Genomic DNA, 27889 nt, shown 5'->3' with positions numbered 1-27889 from the left:
AAAATGTACATATAAGCAGTTGTATATCATTGGGAAATGATCAAGTGCTTGAAGTGCCTTCTCATAGGAAATAAACAAAAACAAACCAGAAACCCTGGCATTGTAACATCTTTAAAAACTGAGAGCCAGTTTATTTATATTCCTCTACTGCTCTTTAGAAGGTTGTTTGGGAGTCCTCTAATTGTGTGCTCTACATGACTGCTGTTGTAAACAATTGCTTCAGAAGGTCTTTATGCAGGAATCCCATGTCATTAGATCCAAAATGATGAAGAAGCATAGTTTTATTAGAAATTAAAGGGAATATGGAGAAATTCCTCCCGGTAAAAAACAACCATGCACTGTTGGACATTCCCACCAAAAGTGAAAGTACGAACCTATCTATCCACATACCCTTCCAACAATACTGATGGTAGTTATATATATTGGATCAAGCCTTGCAGGGCTAATGTAGCACGTACTGACAACCTTGTACTGCTCTTCCTTTGTATTTTTATTGATTGACATGGCTGCAAAATAGGTCCAGATACAACACCAACCATCTTATTCCAAAGATTCACTCAAGTCATTTCCCTATGCTCCCACATAGGATGGATTGTCATCTGCAAACGACATTTGGAGGGTATTATAAATAGATTATGTCAGAGCTTTAGCTGAAGAAACAGCAGCTTCTGGGAAGGATTCAAAAGAAGTGAGTGGGTGCTTCGTTGCCTGCTGGATACGAGTCTAGCTAAGAAAGTGACGTAATTGCAGGTACTGCTACAAAGACAGAGAAAATTGGCTTAGCTTTTCTCAAGACCTGTATAGGAGAGATTTCCCTTTATCCAATAAATCAAACAATCATTATCCTCTCACAACTATTCAAGTGTGACGCACTTGGAGACTGTTGTCTGCTGCACGGGATGAGGCAGAACTGACATTAGCAGAGATAATTCCTCTTCTTTCTCGGTTTATCACAAAATTCGGTCATATTGAAAGAAGAGCTACTCTGTATGCAAGAGGAGTGCTTGCAAAATATAGGCCCAGTTTGCAAATAGTGCTAAACCAAACCATGGCTTAACACAAATGAGCAAATGTGTGGGTGCTTCCTCCAGTCCTGCTGTTGCTATGTCTGGGTCTATGCCACGGTTTGGCTCAACGTCATGTCAAAACCAGGGCTCATGAGCCAGGCAGCACTGGGTAGCACAGTGGCAGGGGTATGGGAACGTGCTGCAGCAGCAATCCTAAGGCCAGGGATCTTAAGCCATGGTTTGGCTTAGTGTTACCTGTAAACTGTAAATGTTACAGTTCTAGATGCACTCAAAAAACTCTAGACTGTTCCTTGGAATTATAGAACATGCAATTCTTATACAATATGACTCTCCAATGCATGTGTGGAAGATTTCCTTAAAAAACAAAAGAATTGAGTAGCCGCAGCTTTCATTGGCCAGTTCTTACATGGAGACTTATAATGCTTCTTACACAAAATAGTTAATTTATAAAAATTTTGGTTAAGCAGATAAGATATGAAGATTCTAGTAATCCAAAAGCTACATCAGTCTGGCATTCTAATATCTTAGCTGCTGCTTCTATAAGCCAGGAACCACTTCACAATCTTGGAGAGGCTATGGAGAGGCAATGGGATGCTCCCTTGCAGCTGTAGCCATCACCACCTCCATTGTCAGGGAGAAGCGCCGGCTCATCCTCCTACTGAACTCAGCATCAGCGGCGCTGGTGGAGGAAACAGGGGCATTCCTGGATCAAGTCAGAAGCTGGGATGGCTTTTGTAACTCTGGGACTGTCCCCGAAAAATCAGGACACTTGGAGGGTATGCATTTCTTTCTTCTCACACATTTTCAGCTTACAAGGCAACTTAAGCAAACTCATGGTAGTTCACAAAGGAAATATGCTACTTCATCTTTTGATCAGAGGGCAGGAGAAAGGTAAGCAAAGAAGTCCTTGTGCCAATCAACATTCAGTCACTTCTGCAGCAACTGTGCTAACCCTTTGAGACAACATTAGACTATTTATCTGTTGTTGTTTACTTTTCCAAGAATCCCAAATGAGCAGCAGTAGACACATCTTTGTTTCCTCTAACTTGAATTTTACAGTTATCTGATGTACACTGCTGGGATTAAAGCAACAACACGTGCAATAAACTACCCGAAGAAGGGGTGGGGGAAGACAGACAGAAAGGAAACCTGTTTTTCCTCCTCTCTGATTCCTTCTCCTTCAGGAACTACTTGTTGGTAAAGTAGATTACCTCCTTTCAGGCTTTTACTTCCTTATGTTATATGCACATTAATGCTTTTAAAAACCTGTACCAAACCTCTCAAATGCTATGGTATTCTTTCATTATTAGTAAAGCTGGGTTTGTTTTAAATTTAGCAAAAAGATAGGATCATAGAGTTGGAAGGGATTTTAAGGATAATCTAGTCCAACCCCCTGCAATGTAAGAATACGCAGCTGTCCCATACAGGGATCAAACTTGCAACTTTGGCATCATCATCAGCATGCTCTAACCAACTGAGCTATCCATATTTAGCCTTTAAGTTTTAGTTATGTCTCAAGAACAACAGATGAAGTCTAAGAAAGGCAGAGGGCCTTCTTGGTTATCACGCCCGCCCTATAGAACACCCTCCCGTCAGATTTCAAGGAAATAAGCAACTATCTGACTTTTAGAAGACTTCTGAAGGCAGCCCTGTTCAGAGAAGTTTTTAATGTTTGATGTCGTATTGTGTTTTAATTTGTTGGAAGCTGCCCAGAGTAGCTGGGGGAACCCAGTCAGATGAGTGGCATATAAATGACTAATGATGATGATGATGATGATGATGATGATGATAATAATAATAATAATAATAATAATAATAATAATAATAATAATAATAATAATAAGTCCAAGCTTCAGTAGCTGCATGACAACCAGGACAAAACAATTACATTTGTGTCTTTGTGTCAATAGTTTTGCTTGCGGGGGCCTAAAAAGCAGGTTTGGCTTAGCAGACAAGCAATGTCAGCATTCTGGACTTTAGGCATATGCAAAGGCAGGATGTTATCATGCACATGAAGAGGAAAATATTGAGACAAACTTGGGTTTGGGCTATATTACTTTTACAACCCAGTGGCATTCTAGAGCCTGTGCTATAGGACAGTGCTTCACCATCCCATGTGCATAAAAAGGTAGATCTGTCTCAGTACCAATTTGGAGAAGGCAATTTATGTGGAGAAGCCAACTGAGGAGAAGCCCTAGCAGAACCAAGAAGACCAAGAAAACCAATTGGAAATGGATTACAATTCAAAAAAGGATTACATTTCAGAGAAGATTTATTTGCAGTTTTCACTGTCCTCCCTATTTTTGCTTGTTACATGATCCCTAGCCTGGGTCCTTGGTCTGTGTTCTTATATGAGTATACCTTTTGTGTGTGTACTCTATGAAGAAAGCTTTATTGGTAGGATTCTTCCTTCATTCCAAATTTGATTCCTCATTTCCAGGGTTATTAATTAGGGAGATAACACCCTTGCTGTAACATTTGGTCAGTAAATAAAGCTTTGAATCCTTGTTTCTTGTCTGGCATTCTTGCTTTCCCTTTTTGCAAAGAAAGGATCCTGCGGTAAGTGTCCCAAACCTGGTCAACCTAGGCATGCATAGCAAGGCTGTTGTTTAAAGTTCACAACCCAATTCCACTACAAACTGGGTCTGTAATAGCATGTGCTAGTAGTGTTAACCTATTGGCTCCATCTTGGCCATAGGTAAAACCTATGGCTGTGTCTGTCATGAGATACCTTGCCTTTTTATCCTTTCAACCAGAAGTCACACCAGACTGTTTCTGTACACTGCTGCAATTTATTTACCAAACTCCAACATACACAGTAGCTACCTGGACCAAATGTCGACCATTCCAAATAAAGCAGAGAGTATGGACAGCAAGGGATGGGATTTATTTGTAGACAGCTCTCAGTTTCAGTTGGTTTTGAAAAAGTCCTGAGGGCAAAATTATGAAACCAAAGGTTGCTAATGAAAACCACTGTTCAGGCTTTATAAACCAGGCCCACAACACTGGAGAGCAGAAATAATGGGAAATGGGGATGTAGCGAGACCCAGGACGCAATGCACTGGGAATGGCTGTGTTTAATTCTGGTCTGAATGAAAAGCAGAGAAGCCTGCAAAAGAGGAGACATGCAAGGCCTCAGCCCTACAAAAGTGGGTGGATGAATCCACCCATCAGCTGATTGTCAGGAATCACCAGCTTCTTTAAACTACCTGAACCCTGTAGAATGGCATGAAAAATGGCCCCTATGTTCCCCTTCAGTTTTATGGATTCCTATGAGGATACCCCTTCAAACAATAATAAAGTCTAGTAGCTAGAAGCTATTGGCCCCTAACCAATGTATCATGGTTACAGCAGCCAGCTGTTGGATGTATCTGTACACCCCCCTCACAAACTCAGCTCTGTGATTGTTACACTACAGAACACAGATCCTTCTAAAATAGGCTACTGTGAGCAATTATGGATTTTATTGTATATCTGTTGTTGTTGTTGCTGTTGTCTTTTATTAGCAGGTCCTGGTCCTGGCTATGACCCTTGACAGACATACCCTGGTTATCACCCTGATACAGGTTAATTAAAGGAGTGACTGCTGCAAAACCAATAGACAAATGGGGAAAACAAGCCGCTTAACACTGACTGAATTAAGGATTCAGTGTGTGTATAACATTTTAACCTACCTTTCTTCCAAAGAGCTCATGGTTTTCACCTCCCATCTTTCATAACAATCATTAAGAGATAGATTAGGCTGAGAATCTAGGTCTTCTTGATTCTAGCTCAACACTCCTATACTAGTTCATTAGAGCAAGAATGAAATTAAAATCAGAGTACATTGCAAGAGGGGTATAGTACTGCCGGCAGAAAAAAAAACAATTAGAACGAGAGAGAAAAGTAAGGCTAAAAATTAACAGATTAAATAGCTGTATTAAATTTAATCTATTTCAAAAATGAATATTGGCAGCTTTATTAAAATATTGTTTGGATCACTTATTAAATTGTGTTGAGACTATTCCGGTTTTCCCTCAAGAGATCATTAATAGAAATTGATGTGCAGTCTTCTTGTGGTGTTTTCTGACTCATTGGAGAGTTAATGTACTAGCGCATGGTTTAATTCAACTAAAGCATTTAATAGTCCACATTTTCCAAAATAAAAATTGGTCACTTACTGTAAAATATTTTCCATAGCATACATATACTGATAAATTTATAATACACTCCACAAGAATGAAAATCGTAAAAGGAATTCTCTACTGCCTGCTCAAATTACCTATTTCATTTCGTGTTACATACAATAGACAAATTACCATATGAAATACCATCAACAGCCAATGCCTTAATAATATCCCCCAGGGCAAGAAGCATGGACTCATCTTCCACTATTTCATGTTGGTTTAGTGCAGATAAAATCAAATAATTACCTGAGAACAACAAATACACACACACACACACACTATATGCAAGAGTACATTTAATAAAGTCATATAAATGAAATGTAAAATACATAGCAACGTCTTCTAATATGTTATTTTAAAAAGTTGCCCATGGCTTATGATCACTATGAGCTTACCTTGTAAGGCGAAAAAGCAAAGAGACTGTCCTTGTGGCAAAATACATTCATTATTCATCTCATTTTTGCTATAGTTTACTGCAGCCGAGAGCATTTAAGCTTCTTTTGGGCTTTGCTAAGGCAAATGTGGGTGAGTTTACAAGTAAACACTAGGTCTGCGGAGGGAGGGAGTGGTTGGCCATCACTCACAATGGGAGACATGTAACCAAAGCTTCCTATTAGTATGCAAATACTTAATGAAATGAAATTACACAAGTGAAGAACAATGCTTAATGACTGCTCTGTGCAGATCTTCAAACTTATGCAATTTGGGATTTCTTAGTTGATCTTATGGCTGCTGTACATACCATTACAACAGCATTCATTTGCTGAATTTCACTTGTTATGGTCTTTTATCATGAACATACATTAATTCAGTGAAATAGAACGGCTACAATTTATGCTTAAGACACCAAAAGATCCCAAAGGGACCGAGGAAACATAATTTTAGACATGTGTATTTGGTCACTGTCAAAACAAGAGATTTTTGTCATGTGAGCCAATAATTTAAGAAAGCACATGTAAGTGCATGAGCGTGATCACCTTCTGAGAAATAATGATCAGAAATATCTGACTGATTATAATTATTAAATGATGTGTGCAAGTATGCGGTGCTTCCTATACATTTTAAAACCCAAGTTAGCTTGAGTTTTGTCAACCATCACAGGTGATAATCATGTCTTGTAGCACATGCAAGCACTCTTTAGAAACATATTCAGGATGTTCCCAATTAAAACACATCAACATTTTGAAGTATTTCTAAAATCTGTCATTAACTTTTGTGGAATTTTAATGGTGATCTACTTCAGCTTAGTCAATCTGATTGATAATTTTGAACATATCTTTATATGCTGGTAAGATAAATTTTAATATCCAAGAAAAGTTAAGTTTTATTTATTAAAAATGTTTATACTCTGCTTTTCAAATTATTTTTTGGAAAGAGCTTACGTTAAAAGGAACACAACAATAATAAAAAAGAACATTTAGAAAAGCTCTGAAATAAGACACAAGGATAGAACAGATTGGTTTGGATCCATGGATCTGCCCACGGAGGGGAGTGGGTGGAACATGAGCTTCCTAACTCTTCCCAGCATCCCCCAACTAAAGAGAGAGAGATAGAGAGAGAGAGAGAGAGAGAGAGAGAGAGAGAAAGAGAGAGAGAGAAAGAGAGAGAAAGAGAGAGAAAGAGAGAGTCCACTGCATGTCTAGAGACTCTTCTGCAACAGGTAGCCTGAAGTGTGGGGGCGGAGGAAAAGGGGGCAAGTCCTTAAAATTGGGAATAGGATATTAGAGCTGTAATACCATCTAGTTTGATAACCTGGCTCATGTTATCATCCTGGCAGGCTCTTTTTATCAATTGTAATTTCTAAACTGCATTTAAAGGCACCCACCTGTAATGAGCATTGAAGACAGATTTAGGGCAGCACGACCAGTCCACTGCACCGAGTTTAGGGGACACCGCATGGCATCACAACTATAACATAGTGAACTGAGCAGAACAGAAAGCAAAAGGCACTCCTTCCTTCATCCAACCACCTGATCTTGGCACTACCCACCTGCCCCACCTTTGTGCTCCTTCGCTCACCCAGCCACCCACCATTATCTCTGCACTACCCGCCCCATCTCTGTGCTCCTTCCCTCATGCTGCTCGCCCTGCCTCCTACCTTTGGCTGCCACCTCCTCCTCCTCCTCTGCTGGCACAGCAGACCTATTTCCAGAAGCCAGCTTCCAGAATTGCTGTGACAGAAGGAGGACGAAGAGTAGCGACGCGAGGGGGCATGGTAGGCTTCGCAGCCATTTTCTGGTTCTGTGCTCTGGTGTGAGCCAATTGACTCATGTCACCGCAAGGAACCAAGAAGTGCCCGTCTTAAGTCCCACGCTCTGGCATAGAAGCCAAAACAGCACAGCCAGGATTGGGATCAGAAGCCGGGATGTCCCGCTTAAACCAGGACACTTGGAGGGTATGTGATTGGCCAGAGAACATGAGACTGACAGAAATGCCACTCAGATCAAGAAAGTATAAAATGTATATGGGACATAGGGAAATGTGTGGCTTTGAGATTTTGGGGAGGATTTTCTTTAAAACTGCTTAACATTTTTGGTGGGAGGACTATGCCCTTGTAGCCCCAGTGGACCAGCCTCCACTGACTGTGCTATTAAGCATGCATTCAAGCTGTAACTAAGTAGTCCCTGCACTTTTTTGTATTTCCTGTCTGTCTGACCTCACAGTATGCACTGCCTCTACCAGCAAAATGTGTACCTGCAACTCTACCTGCAACTGAGCATTACATTTCAGACATCTGATGAAGTTTACTCTAATCCATAAAAACATACAGTATATGCAGCAGATAACACTTTTGTATATTACAGTATATGCAGCAGATAACACTTTAGTATATTACAATTAATTTATATGATGTTGTGATACAACAGCATCTGACATATTCAGTAGACCAAACTTGTCCCGTATAGTGGCTCATGTTTTCTACACAACATAACTATAGGAGGAACACAATATAAATAAATGTGTAACACAGCAATATTAGCATTAACAATCACTTCTTTAAACCACACAAGTCCTTCATTCTCAGTTAAACAAGGAATACCCAATTTTAGCTATTGTTAAAGTCAACATTTTTTAAATAAAAAACTATATTATAAAATAGTAAAACAAATATAATAAACCGCAACACAACAACAAAGTGCCAAATAAAGCAAAAAATAAAGGTTTTTTTGTTTGGAGTAAGAACCCTACCATAGTTTACTTTATTGGCTGTGACACAACATTGTGGTTTACAAATTTATCACTGGGTATGTAAACTCTATCCTGCATGTCGACTGGGTTTTTCCTGGGAATTTTAATACAGGATAATCTTAAAACATTTTGTAGAAAATTAGCTAGAATGTATATAAAACAAGTACAGCCACTTTTTACAAAAGAATTTAGGGATAATAAAACAATCAACTTAGTAATTGATTTGAGTTTTGGTGGCCAAGGGATAAGATTGCCACAAGTAACAAAATCCAAGTTGATAAATGATCTCTGTTGTTTTGCTCAATCAAGTTTAACTGCTCACATTTTGATGGGGCAATGTTTTAATATCCATAATGTTGGCAATCTTGTTATCCATTACATGTAAGCTTGCAGTAACACTTCATAATGAACCAATATTTTTCAAAGGCAAAAGATAAAAGATGTACCTCTGACCCAATTATCAAGCTGGAGTGTTAAGCAGAAAAGCTAATAGATCTGATTAATTTATTTTGGATTGATTCTAGGATTTCCCTATCATGATGCTGCCAAATAAAAAGCAATGGACTTTTCTCTGGATATTTTTAATGCTAGTGAAACCAGATTGTCCTTTCTATCTCTTAAAAGTTAGAACAGGAATGCTACTATTAGCTTTGAATTTAATGACCAACTAATAGAGAATTCAAATGTTCCTATGGAAATTTATTGCCTATCTAAAAGTTCTGGATTTGCTCTGTCTCAGTGCCATCAGTATACCATTTGCAAAGAGGACAAGAAAGTCCAAAATCTGGTCTGGCTTTTCATTCAAATAATGGTAGAGTTTTTGATTTTTCTTCTTAATTTTTACACCTACCCAGATGTCTGTAGATCTACTAGCAATATGTAGTGATCATAAACTTTCCACATGCACAGTACAGTTTTTTTTAAGCTTTTCATATATATTTTTTCTATACATCTAAAAAGCGTTCACACCATACTTACTCATATGGAAGCATATCCAGTATAGCGATGACATCTTTTAAATCTTTTAACATCTTTTAAATGAATGACAACAACAAAATGGTACAAGGTTACCATTTTGCCACAGAATAACCAACCACTTAAAAGACTGATTTTATTTTTCTTTGACCTGCATATGCTATCTTTCCCCAACACGTCTAAGATATGTAATGAAGGTGCTAGGCGAGAATCCTTGGGGAGAGCATTCCACAAATGGGGAATCACCGCAGAAAAGACCCATTACAGTGGTACCTCAGTTTATGAACTTAATTAATTCCAGAAGTCTGAAACCGTTCTTAAACCAAGGCACGCTTTCCCCAATGAGGCCTCCCGCCGCCAGTGCTCTTCCACCATTCGAATTCCGTTCTCAGACTGAGGTAAAGTTCTAAAACTGGGACACTACTTCTGGTTTTGCCGAGTTTGTAAACCAAATCATTCTCAAACCGGACTGTTCTTAAACTGAGGTACCACTCTATTGTGTTTGATGGATAATATGGGCAAGGCTGGTCAATATTTCTTGGCTCATTGCAGAATGGAAATTATCATTTATCAACTTAAGTTTGCTAAAGCTGCATTCACAAAATGCCACAATCCCTACTAAGGTTACATAATTCGAAGTGCAGTCTTGATATTTGGATAAATATCATCCAGATAGTACTCTTGTATTGACAGTGCTCAGCAAATCCAGGGGAGTTGCTGACCCTGATTCCTTGTTCAGCTCCTGCACTTGTGCTCTGAACAATTCCAATTCAGACACATGCTCCACAATGTCTACGTACAATGAAAATAAAAAAATTCCTTCCAGTAGCACCTTAAAGACCAACTAAGTTAGTTCTTGGTATGAGCTTTCGTGTGCATGCACACTTCTTCAGATACACTGAAACAGAAGTTGCCAGATCCTTCTATATAGTGAGAAGGTGGGGAGGGGTATTACTCAGAAGGGTGGTGGGAATGGGAGATTGGCAGATAGCTGAGATGAGCCTGTTGACGACTCTTAACGACTGTAATAGGTCTTACAGGAAAAGGCAAGGGGTGAGAAGGTGAGAGATGGCTTAGTCATGTATAATGAGATAAGAATCCAATGTCTTTGTTCAGACCAGGTCTCTCCATGGTTTTAAGTTTGGTAATGAGTTGTAATTCAGCAGCTTCTCTTTCCAGTCTATTTCTGAAATTCCTTTGTAGTAAAACAGCTACTTTGAGATCTTGTATAGAATGTCCTGGGAGATTGAAGTGTTCTCCTACTGGTTTCTCTGTTTTGTGATTCTTGATGTCAGATTTATGTCAATCTTAAACAACTCCTAACCCACAATAATACTACAACCAGACTTAACACGGACACTGGCACCAGAGCCTGCAATAAACCCAGATGCCAACTTTGCTGCCACATACACCCGGACAACACCATTACTGGCCCCAACAACATCACACATACCATCTCGGGACTATTTAATTGCTCATCGTCTAACATTGTGTATGCCATCAAATGCCAACAGTGTCCTTCAGCTCTCTCTATTGGACAAACAGGCCAAACCTTACGCCAAAGAATAAACGGACATAAATCTGACATCAAGAATCACAAAACAGAGAAACCAGTAGGAGAACACTTCAATCTCCCAGGACATTCTATACAAGATCTCAAAGTAGCTGTTTTACTACAAAGGAATTTCAGAAATAGACTGGAAAGAGAAGCTGCGCAGCACATGGGGACTCGCCGAGAGGCGGCTCGTGGGCCGGTTAAACTACCCCTGTGGGCCGCTTGTGGCCTATGGGCCTTAGGTTGCCTACCCCTGCTTTAGAGAAGGAAAGGTGGAGAGGTCCATCACTCCTCCACCCTTTCATTCAAATTCTCTCTCTCTCTCTCTCTCTCTCTCTCTCTCTCTCTCTCTCTCTCTCTCTCTCTGTGTGTGTGTGGTCAAGACAGGCTTGGAGGAGTTAAAAGCCTCCACCACTGCCTCCAGGGTCCCTTCCCCTGCACCCAGTTGGCAAGCGGGCATCAAAAAGATAGTGGTGGCAATGTCAGCCATCTAGTCACCCAACCCCTCCACACCCTAATCTCAAATTTCTTCCAAGGCGAGTGTCATCCAGGCAATCTCTATCAGAGCAATCTGGGGTGATTTTTGCATCCCCTGTGGGCCTGCACCCTGGGGGCGGGTGTTTTGCCAACCCCCAGGTACACACCTGGAAGTACCCCTAAACTATGTACCCACGCCTTCAGAGAGAGTGTAACGCCATCAAGAGCAGACAATCTCCCATCCATCTGGCCTAGAGAATCACCCACTTACAGTGCCTCAGTCTTATCTGGATTCAGCTGCACTTTGTTGGCTCTCATCGATTCCATTAATGAGGCAAGGCAATGGTCCAGCATATCCACTGCCTCACCTGCAGATGTAAAGGTGAAGTAGAGTTGTGTGTCATCAGCATATTGCTGACAACATAGTCCAAAACTCTGGATTACCCCACTCAGCGGTTTCATGTAGATGCTAAACAGCATGGGGGATAAAATAAAACCATGTCTCAGTTTTCAGTGGCTCCCCAGAGCACGTAGGGCCCTGTATATGGGCTCTACTGGGAGGGGGAGCGGAGGAACCTGTTTTAAAGTAAACAAGCTGCAAGCTTGGTCAAACGCCAAAGCTAGGACAGAAGCAGTTCAGAATGGAAAGGAGGCAGCAATGCTCCCTCCACTCCTTTGAACATGGCTTCATTCAGGTGGGGAGCACCAGAAACATACTGCCCCTTTCCCCATAGCAGCCGGACTTGTATTTAACTGAAAGAGAGACCTGCTCCCCACCATAGTGCTCCTGTCAGTGGCTTAGATAATGACGTGATAGAGGTAATGGATGGGATTTGCTCCACAAGCAATATTATCCACAAAGATCAACACTTTACTTTTCCTGGTAGGAGTTTCTGATATTCATATAGTTGGGAGACACCATTATACTTATTTATTTAAATTATTAATATATAGCTTTTCCCTGCCAAGTCTTCAGAGTGGTTTATAACCACTAAGTCCACATACTGAACATTATAAAAGCCACATTTCAGAGTTAAGATAGCAACGACAGGAGAGAAAAGTGTTTGGAAAAATAGAATAGGGGACCAAAAACAAACACAAGCCAGCACTAAATGAACGTTTCATAAGTGGCCAACACACATCTTTGGTTGCCAGCCTTCTCAGCTCAGGAACACCTGAAGCAAGACCCCAGAAAAGGTTTTTAACTAACCAAGAGATTTGTATGGTCCTTTGTATGGAATATTTGTATGGAAGCCAGTGATAAACTTTTAACACCAGTTTGATATGGTCAGACTAGCAAGTTCTTATATTAAAGCAAGAGGCCATATTCTGAGGCAGTTCCCTGATCCCTGGCTGCAACAGAGTATTTATTGAACAGATTCATAAGTTGCTTTCCAAAAGACATTTGACACAAAGCAGCATTATAAAATACACGTAAGATACAAAATATTCAAGGTCTACTAGCAGCAGGCCAACTGGCAGGTAAACTGTCACAGTTGCTCCCTCTTGCCAAGGGGACGGCAGAAGTATACATGCTTGGCTTTTGTTTATGTAAGAGCTGTACCAGCCAAACGTCAGTTTATGACTGGTCATTTGGTGAACGTTCCATTCACATCTATTGGTCCATAACAATGGTTTGGAATTCTTTCAGAAACAAATTGATTGGTTGGAACATCCTAGCTGAACAGTATATAAGGCCAGGTTCTGCATTGTTTGGGGTCAGTTGAACAGACTTTGGTGGACTATGAAGAGCACTGGCAAGGGACTCAAGAAGATGCTATGAAGTTTTTGTGTGTGTGTGTGTGTGTGTATTGTATTGTATTGTCGTATGTTTTTTCTTTTTTTGGTTTTTTGTAGTGTTGTGTTTAATTTGTTGGAAAACTAATAAATATTATTATTATTTTTTAAAAAAGAAGATGCTATGAAGGCAGAAGGAGGGACAGGGGGACAGGGACAGGGACAGGCTAAAGCCAAAGCAGCAACGGTGACAGGCATGTGAAGAAGATTGAGGAGCACAACAGAAAGTTAAAATCAGAAGAACTGCAAGAGATACCCAGCTATCATATTATCATGGTAATAACCTGTATAGTACTTATTTAGAAAACTACCATTATTCATGTGTAGAGTGCCACTGTCCCTCACATCTATGAATGGAAGAAGAGCTTCCATGTAGGGAGGGCTAAGTATAATTTTTATATAACACTGACACCATATGATACTTTTTATTTAGAAATTAAGCCATACATGACATATGTTTTTTAATTCATGTATTGTTTATACCTACGCAATCGTTGTTAAAAAACATCTTTTTTAATGTTAGGAAAACTTGCTTCTGTCCCATCTCCCCAATTTTTTTTTAAATCAACTTTTCATTATAAAAATAATGTTTTCCCTTTAAATTAAGAGAACAAAGTGTTCCAACCAATAGACAAAAAAGTGATTGTTTCATTTGAGCCAGAGCACAGCAGAACATATTTGCAATGTGTAATGGCTATGAGTTACTCGTGCGTAAACTGGTGCCTCTCTAGGCTAATTTGCCTTGTTGAACCTTTCTGACTGCACAGCCCTTGCTCATCGCGGCTGCCTCAGTCGCTGGCAGAATCCGTCAGTGGGCGTTTCTTGAACCTCTTCCAACATAAAAGTTGTTTGACACCCAGTCTCCTCCTCCTCTCACTGCGCGGGAGTCTTCTGCGCAGGGAGGGCGTGGGCAGTGGAGGACCTGGGCTCTCCTCACTGATATCCAGTGAAGAGTCCTGGAGCCCTCTCTCCGCTTCCCCCATCTGCCCCCCTTTCTCCCTGGTGTTGCGCTGATTAGCTTCCCCCTCCACTGAGCTGTTTCTCCCCCTGCTGCTGGGTCCTTCGTCAGCATAATCTGCAAGCCTCCCCTTCGCCTCTCGCTCTGATGTCAGTTCCCTGACACAATGCATGGTGCAGTTCTGAAAACATGAAGCAATAATCTGTGTTCATCTTCAGAGTACATCACTTCTCATAATCAGCCTCTGTTATGTCTCAGATGAGGAAGAATATCTTCCAGGTTTGGGGAAGGGTGTGGAGTGATATCTAGACAGCCAAAGGGCCCAAATTTTTCGTTGTGGAAATTCACTAACAAACTCACAAAAATCCAGCTAGAAATAATAGTGGCAGCATTTTTTTTTCATCCCAAAATATACCAAATGAAAGCTAGGGAAGGGGTTTCTTTGAAGCAGATCCAGTGGTGGAGGAAGCCTCTCCGGCACCCAGTGTGGGGCAAACCGCCCATAGGGGTGGTGCAAACTGCCTGGCGGCGCACACGCAGCACCCATACAGATGGCACACGGGTGGCACCATACAGCGGGTGGCGCACGCATCCCCAGCAGGTGGATTTTTGCAATCGTCATTGTGAACATCCACCCACTGACCATGCAAATACACCTGGTATGCGGCACTGCCAGCCAGGGTGCGAGCGCCACCCTCCGGGGGGTGCCAAGCTGATCGCCAGGCGTATTTACATGATCAGTGGGTGGATTTTCACCATGACAATCGTGCCAATCGCGAAAATCCACCCGCAGGGGGTGCGAGTGCTATCACACTGATCTGGCCGGGGGTATTTTGTCACCCCCCAGGCATGACACCCAGGGCGGACTACAACCCCTGCACCCTCCTTGCGATGCCCCTGAGCAGATCCACACAAGTTTTCTGGAAAAACTCTAAGAAAGTACCCTGGAATTGCTCACGATTCAGATCTACCTGCCCTGCCTCACCCAGCAGTTCTTATTGAGTGAATGCAGGGAAATGGTTTATATAGAGTCTACTGCAACATACACTCAAGCCATCCACTATTGTGCCTTCTAATTCCTCAATTAAAAAAGAAATAAATGCAAAATGATTCAGCAAAACAGATTTTGGAAAGAGACTCACAGTTGCTTGCTAGCAAGGTCACCCCCCCCCCCAAACAGAATTAATAAAGTTCCTAAAAGTAGGAACCACTCCCTGTTGCTTCTTTGATTACCTATGAGATCAGGGAAACAGCTCTGAGCATGCTTAGAACCAATGTAGTCTAAGTGAATTAGACGAATATGTTCTATGTGGGGCTGCCCTTGGGCCTAGTTCAGAAGCTCCAGTTGCTGCAGAGTGAAGTGGTCATATTGTTAAAACATCTGCACTGGCTGCCATCTACTACAAAGCAAGGTCCAAGGTCCTTGTATTAACTTACAAAGCTCCAAACAACTTATATCCAGGGTACCGCAGGGATTGTCTGAACCCTTATACCTCAGCTCAATCACCAATATCATCTACAGGAGCACCATTGGTCATTCCCTGAATTGGTTAGGCTCATTTGACAACAACAAGAAATTAAGCCTTTAGTGTCATTGGCCCAGTTCTGTGGAATGTTCTGCTAATAGAGATTCAGCAAGTTTCAAGTTTTAGGTGCCTGCTGAATTCTTTTCTATTCTGCCAGGCTTATACAGATAAATCTTCTCCTAATAGTTAGTTGATTTCTGATTTTTATTTATGTATTTATTTATTATTGCATTATGTATAACTGTTGTTAACTACTCTGATTTTTTTTAAGAATAGCAGTATATAAATATTTTTATAAATAAAATCAAAAGCAAATAAGAGTGTGTGTGGCTTTGAGATTTTGAAAAGGAATTTTTCAAAAATTGCTTGACATTTTCAGTGGGAGGGCTGTGCCCCAGCAGGTCCAGTAGGTGAGCCTCCACTGACTAGAAGATTTATCAGAGATGAACAATACACACCTAAGCACACACAATTCTTCTCTCTTTATTTTAGATTCTAAGGTTGCATTCCTATTCACTCTTACTAGGGAGTAAGTTTTGCATTGCACATATTGGGACTTACCATATTTACTCGAATGTAATGTGCATCTATTTTGGCCAAATGACATCACGAAATTTAGGATGTGCATCAGATTTGATGGCACATTTACATTCACCAGCAAATACTTTTTTTGGTTTCAAGGTTTTGAAATTTGAGGTGCACATGAGGTTTGATGGCACTTTAGATTTCTGTAAATACGATACTTCAGAATGGATGTATTTAGGACTGTGCTATCAAGCGTTGTTGGTATGACACATTGCCTTAGTCAAAGGTAAAAGTGTTCAGATCTTAAGTCTGCCTAACTATTTGTATTTTTGATTGTATGCAAAATGGAAAGCAGATTAAACCTTGAGTGTAATGCAGTGATTTCTGTAATTTCTACTAAAGACATCCACCAACTGAATATTAGCGCTAGCTTCTTGGTTCTTGCCCTAAACAAGAGGTCACACCCTCTTAAACTTTTAAATTGATTCACTGTTTTGCTTTGTGCTGAAAAGTTATCCAATTTAGATGCTACGCCCCTCCAGGTGAATTACATATTGTTTGAAAAATTAATAATTCTCATTGATCAACACATTTTATCTAAGCACTGGATGGCATTCAACTAAGTTAACAACAACAACATTTATACCCCGCCTATCTGGCTGGGTTGCCTCAGCCACTCTGAGTGGCTTCCAACACACATATAAACAATCAAACATTAAAAACTCAGAGTAGACCCACATAAATTAATGAACTAGGTTAGGTCCATTAATTTCAATAGGACTACTGAGAGGAAAACTTAGTTGATAACAACCCATTGCCATCATCTGTGCATCATCATCACTGTACACATGGCACCTTTCAGAGGATGAGTGATGCATGAGTTTTTAAGTTTGCACACTTTACGTTTGTATAGCTTTTTAAAGAATTGGGGGTGAACTATGCTCCTGCAATGACTCTTCAACTTGGCATTTTTATTTGACTGAAATTCAAGATTTAGTAGCATTTGTAATAGTATTAATCACATTCAGGGTATTTATTTGTTTCTTTAAAAAAACAATCTTAATATATCAACATTATGGTGATTTGTTTCGAATTTGAAAAGTGCTAATTTAAGTCAAGGTAGACATAACATGATAAATATGTAAGAGTATACTTAGCCATTCTGCATAATGCTTTAGAGGACTGATGGACATTTATCCATGCAGACACTGATAATGCCCTCTAATTCTACTTCACAAGTCTATTCCTGTCAAATACTATCTGCAAAGTCCCTGTGGAAGGGCTCATGCAAAGATGAAGCTGTTATAATTTTTTCACTTCTTTTCCCACCACCTGGTCACATACTGGGTCAAGAGTTATCTAAGTGCCAAGTGCCTGCTGTTAGAGAGCTAATAAAAAACAACAAGAGTCTTACAATCTTCTTCTGACCTGACATCCAAAACATCGCACTCCCCTGCTACAGTACCATTATTTTGCTACCTTCAAGTACATCCCCTTAAATTTCCACTTTTTAATGTATAGGACTCCTATATGAACACAGAGAGATACATGCATTATTACGTGAAATATGGTAATTCTTAATTTTGGATATAAACTGGTGTTCAAATTATATATTAAAAGCAGAACTTCTTAAAGACTTGGTACCCTAGATTCATTTGTAGGTCACCTGGGTTTCAACTAAGCTGGACATCTTCAGAGGACAGTAGAATCCTCTCCTCTACCTGACTCTAGACTCATCCAAAATACCCCATAAAGCTGAGCACAAGAGAAAACTACCCTGCAACATATGATGCACAGAAATAGAACTAAATAGCAGGAAAACCGAACAGCAGAGCAATCATTCACTTTTTTTAAACAACAACAACAATAAGGATATCTTGGATCAAACCTCTTTCTTCCTCATGGTCTTTTCTCTTCTTTGTTTGACATCATTCCACTGTCCATGCACAGTCAGATGTGCCATTTCTGCTTCAAAATAAAATTCATAAAAAGCAATCCACAGATCTTGCAAGCCTGAAACTGTGTTAATTTTCTGATCCACGTTCTTGCCACAAAAATTAACCGGCAGTATGATAGCTCCAAGAGCAGACATCTGATTCTTGACATTTAAAGATACAATACTGGTGAAAAATAGTGACGCTTTATTAACTGCAAACAGCTTGTGAGGGAGTCAGTGATGTACTCTTAAAGAGTATAATCGGAACATTCAATAATTTCAGTCTTTCAACTTTGCATTCCCCCCCCCCCACCAGTCAGAGCTTTCTCTTTTTTAAAGGAATAACAGCTAGATACACCAATCTGGTCACTTCATGTAATTATTTCGTAAGGGATTTCTGTATGTGACAAAAATGGATAGTAGGTTGGTTCACAGTGTACAAAACAGAATTGCATTGCTAAGTGTTCCAAGGGGCTCCAGTTTTTATCACAAAATAATAAAATGAAGGCAAATCCTAAGATTATAGAAGCTAATGAATGTCTGTTCTGGTAATATTAGGTTCATTGAGATTGTAATGCTAAATGAAAGCTTACTACCTCTCGCTCCCTTGTGACCCTGCTGTGCCTTATTGTATGTCTTGAGTGACTTTTAAATCCCCCCTAATTATTCAGAAAGCTCTTGTTCTTTTCACATGTTAAGAAAGTGAACCAGTTCCTCATTGTATCCATTCTTTTTAACACTGACTCTTAGCAACCAAAATGCAGATTTATTCATAATTTGCATTAACTCCCACCTTCATCTCCCCATTTGGAGTCTCATCTCAGTGTAAGTCATATTTGGAACCAGAGGCAATGTAAGTAATGCAAGCAATAACACATACAGTACCTGAAGATACTGGCAAGACCGCTCTTGTTGACAAGTCTCTGATTTCACCACTGTCTGGTCCATGTTCATGGAAGCCTTTTGGTAAACCTCACGGGCTCTGCTCACCGTCAGCGTAGAGGACCAAGAGCTTTTTTTCATTAACTGAGCATCCAGATTTACTGGCAGGTTTGCACAAGTGGAACATTTGACATCATTATTGCTTCTGGAAGGCTTCACCGCATGTTCACTGAGAGTGTTGTAGGCTTCCATAAAGTACTGAGAAGCAGAACGGTCAGGGCACCTCCCCATAGTCATAACCCCACTTGGTCCATGGTAAATGCAAACATCATTGTCTAGGTTGTCATCCGAGCTCCACCATCCTGAAGCATTTGACCTGGATTTTCCTTCTGACCGTCGGTCTTTGCTCTTGCTACGTTTGCCATACCTCATAGTCTGTGTCTCCTCTGGGCTTGATTTGCCTCCATTGATGCTTCCTTTTGATGGGCCTTCAAGAGAATGAGACTTTGTGAAAAGCTTTTGAACAGAGTGAACCAAATGACGGATCCTCCCTGGACTATCGCTACGATGTTCTACAGCAGTCCTTTTGTACTGTAAAGTATGGTAGCCATCTCGATTTAGAGGAAGCTGCCTTTCAAACTGGTCCAAAAGATTGGCAGGAATGCGATTACTTTTACCGGCTGTTCCGTGAGGCACCAAAGCACACTCATCTTTAAGCTCGTTATGGGAATTGTAATGTCTCCGAGGGAACGTGCTGCTAGCAATCTGATCATTGTAGGGAACCACGCATTCTCCCTGAAAAGAGTTCCTCTGAGTGTAGTAAGAGTGATCTGCAGGATGATGTTCCACAGGATTTAACAAATATGGCTTCCTGTCAGAGTGATGTACCAGAGAGTCACATGCTGGTTCACAGGCAACCCCATGATGGTGGCTCCGGCTGCTAGATAATCCTTTCATCATTGAAGTGGAAAATTTCCCAGAGTCATCTGAATATGCTTATGTTACTCAAAGATTATCATGAAAGACCTAGAAAAATGGAGAATAAAAAAATGTGAAAAGGTTTGGTAATGCACATTTGGTTTTGGGTTATTATAATTGTTGCTACTACTGAATGGCTGGCTCCAGACTAAGTCACACATAGTTCCTATTGAAATCAATGAGACTTATGTTAGTTGCTACTAAATTTTCACATTCATTTCAGTGGAACTTAACTGAAACTAACATAATCTGATCTGACCCATTGAATGCTTCAGTTAGTAGGTAAGGTAGAAACAGTCCAAATGAATACAAAGTCATGCCACAAGTGGATACGACGTGTTAAAAATGTATATTCCTGGGATTTATTCATAAGTCATACATATATTTTGAGATGGTCACCTTTGGAGCAGAGTGGGAATGGATGGGCGGGCAGGAGCTCCTAACAAACAGCATCTGCAGAGCACGCTTTTGAACCCCATGCTAGGAGACACTTTAAATGCCTGTTACACTCAGTTGTCACCCTTATTACAAAGCTATGTCTTTGTTATAGTTTAATCACTGAAACACAATCCCCTAATAGAAATTTGGGGACTGACAACACTGACAACAAATGGCAATGCTGTGCTGATGTCTCCTTCCTGCTTCCTCCTGCTAACCCCAGCCTAGGGAGCTAATTCCTATGAAGCCATAGGGATACTTGAACTCTGGGTCAACACATGAACCTAGTGGCTGTGCAACAAACATTGGTACTATGGTACTATGGTGACTAGCTGAGAGAGTCACAACGGTTCCTGACTTCCAAGGTAGCACCAGAAGCTTGTGACTCTTTGGCTACATGGAATTCTGACTTCTGCCACAGGTCACAGTAGAGTTAGAGGTTGTTGTTTGGCTGTGGGATGCCTCGACCCTAGGAGTGTCTGGTGCCAGGAGGATTATAGCACACTGCAGTGTATCAGGTTTGCAGATCACAAAGGCACTATACAGAGAAAACTGAACACGCTGAAGTCTCATTGAATATCTAGTTCAACCTTTAAATCTTATGGGATAAAATTGGATTGAACCAAGACTGCACAGTGATATTTCCAAACAGTCAGTTATTTGCTTCTGAAATTTTATATTTACTTGCTCCAAAATTTTATATTTTCTCATGACAGCAACATATGCCTTGGTATATTTATTTGGAAATAAGGTCCACTGAAATTGGAATTGAAGGTAAATATATCTAAGACTAGAACATCATTAACTTACAGAAAGAAGTATGTCTCAGGAGCTAAAATATAACCAACTCGAAATTATTTTTCCAGTCTTTAATGCCTGTCTTAATAACTGTAGAATGTGTGGTTCTCTGCTTTTTACAAGACATATTGCCAAGTAAGCTAAAAAGAAGTACCGTATTTTTCGCTCTATAACACGCACCCGACCATAACACGCACGTAGTTTTTAGAGGAGGAAAATCTGTAGGCATGCCACCCGTAGGCATTCCCTCCATAACACGCACAGACATTTCCCCTTACTTTCTAGGAGGAAAAAAGTGAGTGTTATGGTGCAAAAAATACGGTATATTATTTTACAGTGAATAGCATTTGGAACATACAATCAAGTTGAACTCAGTGCTTTAGCCAAATAAAAACCACAGAATTGTATAGAATTGCAAAGCTGGAAGAGACCCTGAGGGTCATCTAGTCCAAGGATGGCCTGAAACGCTTAAGAAACATTATAAGGTGTCATAGCAATGGGTCAGATTTTGCCATATACAGTGTACTTGGTGTTTCTGGCAGCGCTGAAAAATATTTTACAACTTTACGAGTTCTTCTGGAAACATGGGGCTGGAATCAGCTCCCCCATTCTGCGAGCAGAAGCCATTGCAAGGGTTTCTGCTAGCAAAACAGGGCTCCCCCTGCTTTGTTTCCCCCAAAGCCACTTTGGAAGGTTAGGAGAACCCCCAGGAGAGTGCATGGGTGGAAGAGAGGGCAGATTGATCCATTGAGCAAGCAGAAGTCCTGGCACTGACAGAATGAATTCCACACATTCCATATTATGCCGAGGAATAGTTCTGATTCCAAGAGAAGTGGAAGTGTCTATATTACCTGAATCGTTTTGGCTGCAATCCTATAAACCCTTAGCTGAGAGTAAGTCCCATTGAACTCAGTGGGATTTAATTATGAATAGTCATGCAAAAGATAGCACTGTTAATTTTTTTATCATTGTAATGTCAAGGCTAGTCCCATTCTGTTCAGTTTTTTGGTTCCGGGTCCAAATGTATGAACTGCTAACAAGGCATGGGCGTCTGTCTTTTCCTTTTGCAAAGCACTACAGAATATGCTTATGATTTAGAGAACAAGTAGTCCCATTGACTTCTAGCTCAGCATGTTGTAGGATCACTTTAGCTAATGATAAATTAATCCTTAACAGAGAGTGTCACTAAGATTGCAGACACTGCAGGAGCCGTCTTCTAACACACAATTAATCTGAGTCACATCCAAACGCCACTTCAAGGTCTGTAAGTACTGAAGCAGCACTAGGTCTCTGAGACATGCCAGCACACTTAGAGCAATGTTTAATCAATTCAGCATACAGCTACCATGACATTACCCTTTTTTAAAAAAAGGAAAAAAGGGGGGGGGAGCACTGAAATGAAATGATTCATGAAAATGGTGGATTGTAATAATTGAACTCCTACTGATTTGACATGCACACAGATTGATCTTTATGAAAATGTCAGACCAAAAGGCCATTTATAATCAATAATCTTGGTATAAGAATAGTTATATGTATATGTGCTTGCAATTGCATGATTTTGTTTGCTCTTCAGTGTTAACATCTAGTGCTCCTTTGGAGGAACGACATATTTCCAAAAAATACAGTTATACAGTCTCAGGCCACTTTGGTACCCGTATTCTGTGAGCCCTTACCATGTCCTTAGAGGGAATGAAAACCTGAATAATCTTCCAGTTTCCTTGTAGCACAGATTCCACGCAAGATGTAGGTGAAGGTCTCACATTCATTCAGGACCACATTTTGGAAAGGGCTGCAAGACCACCCAAAGTACTTTGAAGTTACTGTGAACATGATTTTCCTGTCATTATGCAAAGAACAGATGAACAGCTAAATATATAATCGATTCACTTACAAAACATGAGCTAAAGACGCTCCAACGGCCCACACAGCTCAGTGTGAATGAGATTGGGGAAAGATTTAACCTGACTATGCTACAGGAAATAATGTGCTGCACTGCTGCTTGATCTATTCTACCAGATTATGGCCAGCCCCATTCAGACAAAACACAAAACAGAAGGCATGTGATATTGCAGAGGTTTTAAACCTTTTTAAGTCCACGGCTCCCTTAACTAACTACATTCTTTCTGCAGCACTCAGAGCTGGGAGCCTCTCACCCTTTTTCCAACGCCCTCCCTTGTGGAGTGTTCCCTCAGCCTCCTCTCCTTTCTCCACTCCTTGGGAGTTTTCTGGGCAGCTGCTGCTACCATCCCTGGTCTCCAAGCTGCCCCCTCTGCCCCAAAGAGAGGTGCCTCCTTGAGGGACCATTCGCCAGCAGAGCTTAGAGCCAGGGCTGCTGCAATTAACAGTTGTGCAAGCCTTTGGGAGGCAGAGATGTGAGAGGGCATCAGAGGAGGGAGGGGAGGAAAGAGGGACAGAGGCCAGTGTTGTCATTCAAGGCACCCTAGGGTGCCACGCACACTGGTTGAAAACCACTGCAATATGGTGATGGGCCATAGCTCAGTTGTAGAGCACATGCTATGCATGTGGAAGGTTCTGAAATCTCCCAGTAGGGCTTTTAAAGACCCCTGGCCTCCAGTTCCTGATAGCTGCTACCAGTCAGGTAGACAGGATTCAGCTAGATGAACTGATGCTATACAGCAACTTCCTATGCTATTCTATCACATTAATACTGTCACAGAAAGGGGGCACAGACTGGCTATAAAAAGGAACATATTCATTACAATGCAGCACATTACATAATTTTGGATAATTTCCTTCTGTGCAGTGCGTAACAAAAAGGTACGTTCAGTACAGAGGCAACATGCAGCCTGTGCCTGATGACACACTGTACTCCATGCATTCAAAGCTATTTGGTTTCTGAACTGTGTATGTACACACACACACACACACACACACACACACACACACACACACACACACTATTTATATTTTATTGAAAAATTTCAGTGAACAAATAAAACTAAAGAAATTTTTAACAAAGAATCCCCCAAAGAAAAAGGTGCTTGAAACTGTAACACAATGCAATATATAAGTACAGGGCTTTTTTTTCAGTCAGAGTTCACTGGAACTCAGTTCTGGCCCCTCTCAAGTGGGCACCATTGCCATTCTAAGAGAACAAGGGTGAGTTCCAGCAGCTCTTTTCCTAGAAACATAGCAGTGTACAGGTATATATTTAATGCTATTATTCCGGTGAGTATATAATTATTAACAAGTCATCATGATTTTTATAAATGCATTCCTGTATTTATCCATACACAATCTGTTTCTAAAAGCAACCCGATCCTATGTTGTAAGAGTTGTTACATGGGCAACCCAGTCAGATGGGCAGTGTATTATTATTATTATTATTATTATTAGTCCATGAATCAAAGGGGACCATAGTATTATCTTTCCAGCGAATCAGTAACAGTCTTTTGGCAGAAGTAAAGGTGTGAAGAGTCCATCTACGCTGACCAGCTGTCAAGCCAATTGGGATTTTCCTGGCACAGCAACGTTGGCTCAGGTGCCTTCCTCTCTACAGCAAGAGGGCACCTTGCAGGCAGAAGGAGCTCCTGTCCTGATCCCTGCTGCTCTGCATAATCACCTTGGTAATGGCAGGATGCTGTACTACTACAGATTGTCAGCCCAGCAGTGGGGAACACATAAGACCCTGCTGACCTCATGCAGCTGCTGTCTCACTAGTCACCCTATGGATTCCTGTTTCAGCCCAGGCCATGTGTTTGCCAGTACTGGACCTTGTCACTTGCTTTTGGAACTTTAGTTGCTGTTTTGGGACCTTGATATCTCTGACTACGTTTCCTGCCTCTGGCACCTTGGCTATTACCACTAAAACATGACCTGTGAACGCCTGCACTACTCACCTCTAGCAGTTGTACTGACAACCAATACCCCCAAGGGCCCTGATAGATCATCACTCAGGAGAGTGACTTAACTGGGTCCTGCTACATATTAGCAAGGATTCAGCCTCTTTCACAAGTGGAAAGCAGTTTTGCGCATGCAAATGTTTCTCCAGAGAGGGCCATTGACTTCACAGGGTACTTTTCAGGGTCTCCCATAGGAAAGGAGAGCTGAACAATTTTCTGAACATGGATGTAACACAACTTGCGGCACTTTGGATCATTTGCAGGAATGCTTTTGAAATGATCAACACAGCCACTGCAGGTAGTCAGGTCTTCCTTCCACCATCCTCTTCCCCCATCTAAATCTACAGTCTTATCATTTCAAAAACTTAAAAGAGGTATGTCTAAAGCCAAAGCCTTTCTGTGTGTATTTTAAGGTCAGCTGCTTAATCAGAAAACCCCTTAATTTGTCTGAGCACAACGATTTTCCAGTACAAACAATATCCCTCTCTCCCCCCAGTACTGTTTGTATGTCCTCTTTATGTTTGCTTTTCAGGAAAATTCCTATTAAATGTACACTGCATAAATTCATGTACATTAAAAGGAGGAAAATATGAAATACGTTTATGGAAACTAACTTTGTCCTAGAGCCGGGTGTCACTTTTTGTTAGGTAACAAAGAGTGCTGCATAACATATGACTCATATGTCACATCAAAATGATTGGTATTCAAAGCTTGGAAAGCTTTCAATGAAATAGATCACTTATGGAAATAATAGAAACTGTGAATAATTTGGAATAATGAATAAGAAATTTTCTTATGATCTATTTGTGAATGAAAAAAGGAAACATTCATTGATCAAATAATTGGCTTTAAAAATCATTTTATTTTTATCTTCACTACCACTACTACTACTGACACCTGGCCATTTCATCAGACCACCTGAACTGTTTCCATCCCAACTGGTTGTTATAAGAATAGAAACTTTAAGAACTGGCGCCTGAGCTTTCTTCCTACCTCTTCCCTCCCTATCCCTTTCCCCTTGTAAGCCCAAGGGCAGGGACTGCCTTATTACAGATCTTTGTCAAGGGGCTCTTGCAGCAGAAGAGCTGAAGAGCAAATGAAAACTATCTATATAAACAATACATACAGCTACAATTCCCCTAATGTAGGACAGTGGACAAACTAGCCCCCTGGACTGCCTGCCTGAACTTTATATAAAAATAGTATCCTCCATTGTTCAGTTCATTAATTACTGCTCAATTAAGGAAATATCATTAATAAAATTAGTGAAGCTACTCATGGACAACTGGGAAACACAGTTTTAGCAAATAAAGAGGAACAGTATTATGAGGGATTTTTTTTTGGGGGGGGGGTTAAAATCTAATTGAGCCCAGTGGCGTAGCGTGGGGGGTGCAGGGGGGGCTGGCCGCACCGGGCGCAACATCTGGGGGGGGGGCGCGGAAGAGACTTGAGTGCTAAAATCCACGGGTTAGGGGGCACAAATTACTTGCCTTGCCCCGGGTGCTGACAACCCACGCTACGCCACTGATCGAGCCTTCTGTTTCCTGGAAATAGCCAAACTAGCTTTCTGGTTAAGTGATGGGGGATTATGGTTCTTGATGTGAGATGGCAAATGGATGGGGCACTGTCCCTCAGTGATGTGACCTAGAAGTAAAGTTGCAAGCTGAAGAGAGAGTAAGAGCAATGCTTGAGAGTAACATTTGAGTTCTGTTCGAATTCAAGGCTTTGGCTCTGGGAGAAACAAGACCCTTCTGGGGTGTTAATGCTGTAAACCCCTCCATTGTAGGCTCACATTACACATGTGTGTAAACAAACCATACAAACCATGTGGTGTCATCATTGTGGTGAAACCCGAACCCTGGGTAAATGCCCGGAAGTCCAGGAATCTTTGCTTTGTGTAGTTTGATAGAAAGATGGAGTATAGATTAAATAACAAAAGCAATGTATATTTTTAACTGTCTGGGTGGATTGTACTGTAGTTAGGGTTCTCACCACACATATCCTGCCTCTCTGGATGTAAAAATATAACAGGAGAGTCCTGGTGCTCTCTCTAAGTCAATTGGTGGTGGCAGAAGGAATTTTAAAGGATGCCTGGGCTTAGCAGGGTAGCTCAGCGATTGACCTGAATGACCCCCTAGGGACAGGCCCCAGGGGACCCCAGAAATTTCACAGCCCCACTGGCACCAATGGGACTATACCAAAGGTATAGTTTATTTTCTCCAGCTTGCCTCTGCTGAGTGAGATCATCCTTGACTATGATCTGAGCAATAAGGAGCCAATTGCCACCTTAAAAAGACTGGAAAATGTGTCAGATGCTACTACTGTGTAAATTCTTTTTTGCTTCACAAGATCAAAGTAAAATTAGACCTAGATACAGATTATATTCAAGGATGTTCTGCTGGGGATAGTGAAAATAATGATGCCCTAGAAAAGAATTATAGCTATACTTTGCAAGTAATGAATTTATTAACTCTTCACCAAGAGCTGCTTCAAGTTCCAGATCAAATTACCCAATCATGTTTGAGTCCAGCCCTTCCAATTTAGGGAGGCAGATGCAGGGCTATTTACCATCTCCTATTACAGGCAATACAGCTATACAGCTAATGCAAGAAATGCTATTAAGAACACTTAAACAAATTTGTTTACAGCAGAATCTGAAGCAGATAGCTCTTATCAGCAGGCATGTAGACGAGAGTTGTTTTTTTTTAATTTAAGATCTTAAGTTTTAGTTTAAAGGTAAAGGTAAAGGGACCCCTGACCATTAGGTCCAGTCATGACTGACTCTGGGGTTGCGG

The 27889-nt window shown here is 40.9% G+C and overlaps 1 protein-coding gene across 13 annotated transcripts in view; it reads right to left on the bottom strand.

The window, feature by feature from the left end:
- The window catches only part of DLGAP1 (DLG associated protein 1), a 299603-nt gene that overhangs the window by 87625 nt on the left and 184089 nt on the right, over positions 1-27889 (bottom strand). For 11 of the 13 annotated variants that reach the window (XM_081205568.1, XM_081205563.1, XM_081205566.1 and 8 more), the window contains one exon: positions 19018-20040. In XM_081205568.1, the coding sequence (XP_081061694.1) occupies positions 19018-19974 (957 nt within the window). In that variant the 5' untranslated portion in view covers positions 19975-20040. Of the gene's footprint in view, positions 1-18084; positions 18457-19017; positions 20041-20391; positions 20506-27889 lie in introns of those variants that run through there. The other 2 variants (XM_081205565.1, XM_081205567.1) reach the window with 2 other exon arrangements.

The sequence above is a fragment of the Podarcis bocagei genome (assembly GCF_964188305.1).
Source record: "Podarcis bocagei genome assembly, chromosome: 8".
In the NCBI taxonomy this organism is placed as follows: domain Eukaryota; kingdom Metazoa; phylum Chordata; class Lepidosauria; order Squamata; family Lacertidae; genus Podarcis; species Podarcis bocagei.
The sequence above is the reverse complement of the archived record's forward strand: the minus strand, read 5'-3'. Positions and strand labels throughout refer to the sequence as shown.